Here is a 9,828-nt window from a genome sequence, read left to right on the forward strand (position 1 = left end):
TACTAAACAAGTCAAATATGCTTTAACAGTTATTTCATTTTTCTCTGGGATTATTTGGTAAAGGCTATCAATCACCCATAACAGTTCATTAWTTCTTTGACATTTGATGGGAATGACGGATATTTGTACTCTTTGCTCGATGATGTAAGACTGATTTTCAAATTAAAATTAATTGGAATTTGTGTRTTATTTGAAGTAACTTTTGTTGTTTCAACTTAAACTGGAAAAACTTCCTGGCGGTATTGTGGTTGGTGTGCCACAGTGAAGAGTTGCTAGTTTTTTGCTTCTGCTTTCTATTTGTGCCATTCACAGATTAATGACCTAGAAAAGTTACATTCCAAGAGGAGGTTCTGCTGTCCCATACCATCTTATCCATCAGTTCTAAGCAAAGGTATGAATATTGTTTCATGAATAACATTGATAAAGCATTCCTGCCTACCAAAACCTCTCCTGTATTACACTAACCTACTGATGGTGTTGCAAGATTGGTTTGGTTAAATTTGGGTGTACATTTTCATATATTTAGCTCACTATTGTAAGATGAAATTGTCATATAAGTGACTGTCAAACAGCATCTATTCACACAGTTAAAGTAAGTTTTTACTAAGTCTCATCTGGTGAATCTACTGACTAATATGAGACTTTTCATTACCTTTATTCATGTTTGCCCCTTGTAGCCAACACAGCCAATGAAGCAAATTAACTGCACTTTATTGTAACTGGGTTTTTTTGTTTGTTTGTTTTAGACCTTAATAACCCCCAGCCTGTTAACAAGACACTGAAGCCTTTATTTTCAGTAATATTGATCAGAAACTCATGACACATTTAACTTCCAAGTTATTGTTGATTTTGCAGTGGTGGCAATTCAGAAAAAGCACATGGAGTGCATATAGGTTGACTGTTTTTATATGTTTTATGTTTTCATAGGTCAAGTGTTAATTTACCAGTTTGCTTACTGTGAAATATTTTAGGGATTGTAGAGTGTTTTGAAGGGCCAAAATAAAATCATAAATCATGTTACTTGTGATGACTTTGTCCCTTTAGTAATATGGCATTTTATGTTTAGTGAACAGAGCAAAAAGGAGAAATGTCRTTGTCCAGAAACCGGGCTACTCTGTTACTCTACTGCAGGAAAAAATGAAGTCACTGCAGAAGCAGACAGCTGTTTTACAGAGTGAAAAAAAGAGAGCAGTGGCTTCCATGAAGAGGGTTAAAGAAACCAATGAAAAATTAACAAATCAGCTACATTTGGCTGATCAGAGACTTCAAGCTAATAAAGTGACCATAGAGGTAAAGTACTTTCCATTATTGTTTTACAATATTCACCTAAATTCTATTGCCATTCTGTGAAGTTTTGATAGCATTGATTCTTTTATTTTAGTTYATTATATTCAAAATTATGAAGTGTTTTATATTACCATGCTTTATGTGAGCCAGTTATTATGTACAAATTATTTTGAGGCTGGTGTATCAACCCAATGAATTTATCCTTCTGAAAATAAATTAGTCTTCATACCAGTATTTTATATGTATTCAAATGTGTGAGATATGTATCACTTTTAGCTTGTGCAAACCTTCCTGAGAATCTGATCAGTCCAGAATCCATTCCTCTGTGAAGAGCAGTCACTATCACCTTACACCCCAAGACAGCTGGAGATTTCATCCAAAGGGGACTCAGACCACTTCCATATCTATTTAATCCTATCTTTCTCCGTTAAAAAGTGGAAAGCCAAAGAAAAATTTTATGTAAATAGAGATTAGTAAAGTCTCTATTTGGTTAGCAGCCTAAGGACACCAACTTTCTTCTCTGCCTCAGTCTTCATTCCTACTTAATCCTTTTCCATGCTATTACTCCTTTCTGGTTTTCCCCATTCTCATGTATATATGTATTTTGTGTTAATCTATATGCAACTCCTCAGCTGGAATTCTTTTCTGTTCATACTGTAGTGATTGGCCTGCCCTTTATAGAGCTGAATCAACAAACACTTATGCAGTAATTGTCTCCYGTTGGTCACACACACATCCTGCTTCCAGAATTATAGTGCTACAACAGATGGACCTGCTGGAAGGAGGCAGACATTAAAAAAGAAATCAAATCCCCTCCCCCTCAAACTTCTCTGTGTTTTTCTCTTTGCACAGAAGGCAGAAGCAGTATCAGGAGCAGCACTTTTCACTTTCTTAGGGCTAGGGAACTGCTAATTTCTAGAGAAGGGAAAACTTCATCTCTGTTACTCATTTTGCATAACTATATATGTGTAATGAATTTTTCARAAAGCATTTCCAAGGTCATTGGAACCAATGAAGATCTGCCTATCTTGCATATAGTATCATAAAACAAAGTTTCATGGACAGTATAAACTTCACAGGAAACTCTCTGTGTAATTTAGCTAAAATGTTCTGACTTCTTAGACATCTTCATGATTTGCCATCCTAGATGACTACACCTTAGGTGTTCATAGAAGAGCAGTGTGAGAAATAAAATAGAAAATGTCATTATCAGGGAACTGCAAAAAAAGGTGGGGACAAAATTTATGTGGAGATGAGAGCTGCTGTAATGGAAAAAACTGACTAAAATAAAAATAGCATGGCTTTAAAACCAAACTCATTTTCTATCACTCCGTTTTTCTGGAAGGTTTTTTAAAAAATGGTCACTGGTCTATTTAAAGGGTGGTGCATTCTAAGCAAAAATAAATATATGGTGTTGCAGGTACTCAAGGAAAAAATCTTTATTAGGCATGCACATTTTTTTCCTTCTCAGCAAACAATTCAAATTCCCTTTCTTACAACTAATTACTCTTCAGGTGCCATAGCAGTGCTACCAAGTGGGAAATTTAAAGCAGAGGCTTGGGCTACTTGCCAAGTGAAAATTAAGGAGGTAAAGAATCTACACAGTCACTGCAGGGTACACTCATGTTTTAGAGAACCCTGATTCAGACAGATCAAATGGTTATAAAGCACATATTTGCATGTGGGACYTGTATGGGTTTTTTGGTAAGAATTACTATCTAGAAGTAAAGTTTTAAGATACTATAAGGGAAATAGTGTTTGTTAATGTTATTTGTTAATGATTTTGTTCCTTTAGATTTTAGAATTTCCTTGAGAGGTAGAAGTTGTGTGYCTTCTACCAAACATGGTACAAACCATGAAAAAATGAAAGATTGATACAATCTCTGGATTTGGGGAAAATCTTAAATACTTCAAGAGTATTATTAGCCAAAATTACTAATATCCAAAAATAAGCTTCCATAAAGTTCTGTGTAAAGTTATATTAATCTTATATTGATAGTGAACTTTTGATCCTAGGCTAAGGTAAGTGTAGCAGTGTAACAACTGTAAACATTAACATCATGGCTGGGACAGGATGCCATTTTGCCTGAATTTATCTAAGAAAATAAATCCTTTAGCAGACAAGGACAGATGTTTGTGCAGTCAGTCCTTTGTTATAGTCCCCAGGGAATCTAGAAGATCGACTCTAGATTTAAGATTTAAATGTTCCAGATGTTCATTTTGAGACAGATTTTACAGTTCATGCAACCTAAGGACTGTCTGGCATCTGTTGATTTTCAGAATATATATACATGAATGGTTTTGTGTATTTTGCTTGAAGATCCTCACAGACTTGTATGTAGGTGTGTATTTGTGTGCTCTTAAGAGAATTCTGTATTCAGAATTCTGTATTGAAGTTCTGTTTTTGTTTGGCCTTATAATTGCTTTGCAGTAATGTAGATATCTGGCTTTGTTCCGTTTCTGCAAAAGCAATTCCTTGCATATTTTTAAAAAATGGCTGTGAAGYGACTGCACATGTGAGAATCAAAACTTGCATTCTCTAAGGATTCACATTAACACTGAGTCAAGACCATCTGTACAGAAGTACAGTACTTACATATTGTTATTTGTGTATAGAAATCACAGCTGGAATAGATCCTTTTTGTGGAAGCAAGGGTGTTTAGTATTTTCTTAGTTTCTGAGAAAAGCATTTGAAAGAAATTGTTGGAAAAATCCAGGATATGTTTTCTTAGGTTTAGTCCCCTCCTCTACTCATTTCTATCATTGAGTGCTTAAAAGAAGAGTGTATTTATGGCTTACAACACAATAATTATAGTTGGTTTTATGTAGTGTCTTTCTTGCTGCAAAAATCCAAAGTATATTGAATAAGAAATTAAAATCATTAGTAAGYTAAGTCATTAGTGCTTCTCTTATTTGTGTCAAGGCTATTCAAAGGTCCACTGCTCAAAGGTACCATAGTTTTCCATTTCAAATTCTTCAGTGTTTCTCAGGTAATAGCACAGGAAAGCTGCATTTCTTTATGGAATGCTGTGACCAATGCTGTATAAGTCTACTTCAGCAGGAAACTTGAATCTCAGAATAAGTGCAAGTCAGCCAGTCAAATGCTGGCACATTCTTTGAAGAGGATAATGTGAAGGTTTTAATAAAGTTTTTTTCAGATGCATTCCTGCAGATTGTATCACTGCACTTTTGCTAAATTTGGAAGGAGCTTTAATTTTTTTTAAGAAGCGTATTTTAACTGTGGCCTAGACTACACTTTTTTTGCTGATAGCATTTTAAATATACCTCCAAACTTTATTTTAGCTATTTGATTTTCACTTTTCTTTGAATTTGAAGGGAACTTTTTCCCCCTGAGGTCACAGTTTGTTTATCTAGTAGATTATCTCAAGCATAGAAAGGTATCAACATGAAAAGCAGAAAAGTAAAGTGCTGAAGARAGCTTTTTATTCTTTAAAGGTTGTGGCTTTCTTTACATATTCTCTTGACTGTTTTTTATTGCTCAGTATGAAAGGACAGGCCAGAATTCAGTGTTGCATCTGCAAAATCAGCATCACAGCTTTACTTCTCTTATAGTACCCAAGTATAAGTAAATCAGAAAATTTAGCMTTATTCCATTACACTGAAACAAAGAAAAAACTGATGATAGATTTAGATGCAGTGGAAAGTATTGACTGAACTGTTACTTATGCAAAGGTCTCCGTTAGACGCTGGTGTTTTCCACTCTTGAAAGATGTATTGATATTAATGTAACTCTTTTTGTATGTTTGTGGTTTCCTTAAAGTAAATTTTCAGAATAAATTTGAAATGATAAACTGAATGCTCTTTGTAATTATCCTGCAGTAGCTAAAACTGCTTTTGAAATTTCCTTGCATTTTGTACATTTCATCATATTTGTAATTACTTGGACAGGTTTTGTGGGCTTTCTAGATGAATATTTTCCAGTTAAAAATACTTGTAGACCCATGCAGATGTTTCCTACTAAAAGACTTTTTTACATGTTTGAAATCTCTTACATGGATGTAGTCCAGACTACTTGTGCATTTTTATTAAGTTCATAAAAATGATTCTACATTTATTGTCTCTTTTTCCAAATTAAGTGTGGGGTTTTCTTCTTCCTTTAGTAGCATGAAAAAAGATTTCTCATTATGTACATTAGATAATGCTAATGATACCTACAGAAGATCTGAATGATGAAATTTCATGGAAAGTTTTAGAATGATTGCTATTTGGAAGACTTTAAGCATAAATAGTAATTTTTACAAATAAACTTTGCAAGAAGTTACTGCTACATCAATAGAGTATGCAGGAGTTCTGACTTTTATATATAAAAATAGTAAAAAAWAGTAAAAACAGAGATGCTGTAATGATCTCATAGTTTAACAGGTAAAAAATAAGAATACAAATTGCTTCTGTTCTGTTTAACAGTGTGCCTTTCCATTCTTACAGGGCAAAGTATAGTCTGGAACCTCTTACTTGTATCTATCTTRGGAATAAAAACCTTGTATACACCATATTTAACACTTTTGCCAAACTTGATGCAAGGTTATTTCTGCAGCTGTCCACCTTTGGCACAGATTGTAATGGAACAATCAGAGAATTCTGTGAAGCTCTTTAGGAAAAGTCTGTTCCCAAAAACATGAGAAGAATCATGGTTTCTCTCCCATTTCCTTCTATAGAATTATATAGATAATCTTTACCTAACTACATTYAGTAAGAGTAGTTTAGGTTGATCTACGGGAACTGTAATCTTTGGGCACAATACTTAAAAAGAAACAAAGAATGTTTCTCAAAAATATTTTAAAATCAAATCAACAATTTTTCTATTCTACTTAAAATGCGACAGAAGTGGAAAGGTAAACCATAAGGGATAAAACTGTGATAAACCCGGATATACTGCCTGACCTTTCCAGAGTTTGCAAATGCAGTCTGAGACAGAAGAGGTTTAGCTAATAATTGAACTGAACTATGTGCCAGCATGAGACTGATGTTTTTTCAAAATTTGATTGAGAAATTTTGGTTTTTACTTCTGACATCACAGTGCTTTTACCCTTGTTTATATGTCATGAAGAGATCTCTTTGCAGGCACAATATATAATGAAGAGCTCGAAACACACCTCCAACTTGTGTTCTTGGGAGAAAGACTCACTGTGTTGTTCCATGCCTGAGCAGCAATATTATCTGTATGCAGAAATAGTTGTCTATAATGTACTTCAAATCTCAGGTTTTTTATCTCAGGTTTTTTTAATTTAGTTTTAATACTCAGCCCTACTTATATTTTTTTTAAGCTTTGAATTGACAATATTGAGAATAGATTGTGCTCTGTTGTGGTTTTATTAAAGCATTGGTGAACCTAATAAATTGAAGATCAGGGTGCAGGTCAAAACGGCTGGGAAAAGAGACAGAAAATGTTCTGTGACTCCATGAGTCTACAATTCCCCTTTTTCAAGTCCTATTTCAAAATTCTGCCTGGARTGAAGCAATCAGCTCATCAGATACATGTGCTCAAACTCCATGGTTACCAAATGGGGAAATCTCTAATTGTTCCTCTGACCACTGAATTAGCATTGCTGCTTAAGTTGACTTAAAAATAAAATAAGGAATTGCCAGGGCTAAACCTGAAAGTAACTGACAGTTTAAAATGCATCTACACCAAAAATTTAAAACTATTTTGATATTTTGCTGCATCAAATACAGCATCCTGAAGTCAGTTTTGTTGGCAGAACTGTATGTAAAATATATTTATCATGAAATGGTGCTGGCATTACATGACAAAAACAAAGCAGAATACCTTTTACATTTATATTGATCTTTGAAGAAAAATTACAGTAGACCTGTTGCATTATTGATGAACAATATTTGAGGTACTTGCATGTAGGAAACGAGTCTCATTCATAAATTAAAAAGAGCAGTTGGTATGAACTAGAACTACTGGACTTATGCGCCTGTCAAAATGAAATAAATTAGAGATAGGTAAATGCTAGAAAAATATATTATGTGTTAAAAATTGTGAAGACTACATGAAGTACAGAGAATATACTTACAATCAATAAAATTTATATTGCTGTATTATGTAGAAATCAAAAAAAATATTTTTTTATATTGGAAGGAAGAACCAGTTGCAAAAAGAATTAGCATGAACATAGTGTTGTGTACAGAGGCTGTSTACATATCTATATCTGTTATATTTATGTCTGATAGTTTAATATAATAATGGAACATACATTTAGAATATACTTCATACTTGTATATCTATTAAAATATAATCCAGAAAATATCATCCTGTAATTTTTAAAATATTGATTTCATGTGATATGAGCTTAATTTTCTTCACTTGCCCTGTGATTTGATCAAACTTCCATCTGCATTGACTCTTACATCATTTTGGAAGAAACATCATGAACCAAGAGTACTCAGCTTGCAATTTTTTCCTATAAAAAAAATTCTGACTGAGACACAACTTGAGACCTGGAAAAGCTCAACATATACTATCAAACTAGGATTTCCTTCTGTGTTTACTGAAGTGTCTTTATTGAATTAACTGTGATCTGCTCATTAATGAAAGTCAAGTGCAAAGCTACACTGGATTCTTGAACCTTYTCTACTATGTAAAATTCTATGGGTAATATATGGTTTTGTCAGAAGATATTTATTCCCCATTAAATCTCACACAAAGAAGTTCATTGATTCGGGAATAATTTTTCATATGTTGCCAAGAGATTCCATTTGAGATCTGTCAGATTAGRTTTTCTAATAGATCATCACAGAAAACCAGTTTGCGTTGCAATTGGACCAGTACTCTTAGTTTTGTTTACCAGAGCAGTCCAGGAATTATTATTTATTTTGTAACTACCACTGCTAACTATGTCAGTGATTAACCAAACCCTTTATGCATGTGCTTATTTCCACTGAGTTCAGTGAAATTTCAAAACATCCTGCTTATCGAGGTAAAACCAAGATTGATTTTCTCTAATCTTGCATACAGATCTCTCTAAAGTGAGAGGTTCTTTTTATTTTGAACTTTTGGAGAAGGATGTAGCTGCAATTTTTTTTTTAATATTCTGTGATTTAGTATTCTGATGGACTGCGAAATAACATGGAAGTAATAGCTGCCTTGGGTTTCCATCAGCCCTGTATCCTCCCTTTGAACTTTAAACTCTCTTCCCTGGTTTTTGTGATGGAATTTTACCTAACAGTMACTCTTTTCTCTCTTTCCCAGCCTAGATAAATGCTTTCCTGATTATATTTTTTTAGGAAAACTTTTCAAGACCGATGAGAAATTGGAGAGATAATCTTGTTTTGTGAACATTGAGTGACTGATTCTCTTGCACTCTTCTAATGGAGTCTTCTAACTTACCTCATCTTAACCTTTTCTCCTGTCCTAATCTGTTAAATAAAGTTTTCTCCTTGTAAAGATGTGAAATGTAAGATTGGTGGAGGAGAGTGTTTAGTATGGTTAACAAGGTACATACATGCATGGGCTAGGAGAAARGGTAAGAGACAGTTCTTTATTTGAGGAGCTTCATTTTCTAAGATGTTGGATGAGTAGGGTTATGGGATTACAAAATTAACTCTATGATTTGCAAGAGAGTTAGGATTAGGGTGTCACAAGTTTTATGAGCACATTCACTCATTTTCATGCCTGTGTGCAACAGTCATTGCTTGTTGAAATGTAAATATAAAGTAAAATTCTTCATCATKCTTAGTTTTACTTAGTATTTGGATTGGAGCTAAGCACAGCTACATGGTGTACACTCAATGTCTCAATTCATCCCTTAAAGTTAAATTGGTTCATRTAAGTACCACTTAATCATTTTCACTAGCTCAGAATCTCACGTACCATGAAATTATTTTTCAGTTCATCCCTCACATGAATGAAAACATTATTTTTTTACACCAAGATAATCGTTTACATCTTACATACATATTCTGTCTGGATATACTATGAAATAAATGAYCTTCTTTTTGCTGTTTGTTTTACAAGTAAAATCTTCCAATCATTTTTTAAAAATTAGTGGCAATGTAAAAAATCCAAGCCAGTGCAAGAGGGTATCTTCAGTCATTGATGACTGCTCTTAAGCTTTCAATCATCCACCAGAKTCTGATTGAAAAGTATAGATCATTGTGATCTCACACTGTTTTTAATGAGCAAATCATTTCATCATAATGAAAACCAATACATTGCTCGAGTTCACAGTGAGTGAAGCTGAATGGCTGTCTTCTGGGAACCAGGGACTCTACAGAAAAATGAGAGTCTTAGTAATATATATATTAAAAAAATAGTGAACTCACATTGCCTTTTAAAAAGCTCTAGTACACTCCTCAAATATATAAATTGGGGTGTACAAGAGGAACAGAAAGAACATGTTTCCTTCGCCTGCATAATTTGACTGCTCCTAGAAGAGTGTGTGTAGTTCTAATACACAGAATCCAAGAAGGGAATTGAAGTAAAAAGCATTTCATGACTTATTAGGAGGATTTGCAAATACATTGTTCTTGAGAGCAGTGTGTGGTTTTCAGAGAGCAGAATAACAAATAACTCAA

The 9,828-nt window shown here is 33.7% G+C and overlaps 1 protein-coding gene across 4 annotated transcripts in view; it reads left to right on the plus strand.

The window, feature by feature from the left end:
• The window catches only part of CNTLN (centlein), a 180,488-nt gene that overhangs the window by 122,013 nt on the left and 48,647 nt on the right, over positions 1 to 9,828 (plus strand). For all 4 annotated transcript variants that reach the window (XM_057373456.1, XM_057373457.1, XM_057373458.1 and 1 more), the window contains 2 exons: positions 313 to 391; positions 1,067 to 1,290. In XM_057373456.1, the coding sequence (XP_057229439.1) occupies positions 313 to 391; positions 1,067 to 1,290 (303 nt within the window). The remainder of the gene's footprint in view (positions 1 to 312; positions 392 to 1,066; positions 1,291 to 9,828) is intronic.

Source organism: Malurus melanocephalus, unplaced genomic scaffold (genome assembly GCF_030028575.1).
Source record: "Malurus melanocephalus ecotype Western Australia unplaced genomic scaffold, MMel_1.1 scaffold_198, whole genome shotgun sequence".
NCBI classification, from domain to species: domain Eukaryota; kingdom Metazoa; phylum Chordata; class Aves; order Passeriformes; family Maluridae; genus Malurus; species Malurus melanocephalus.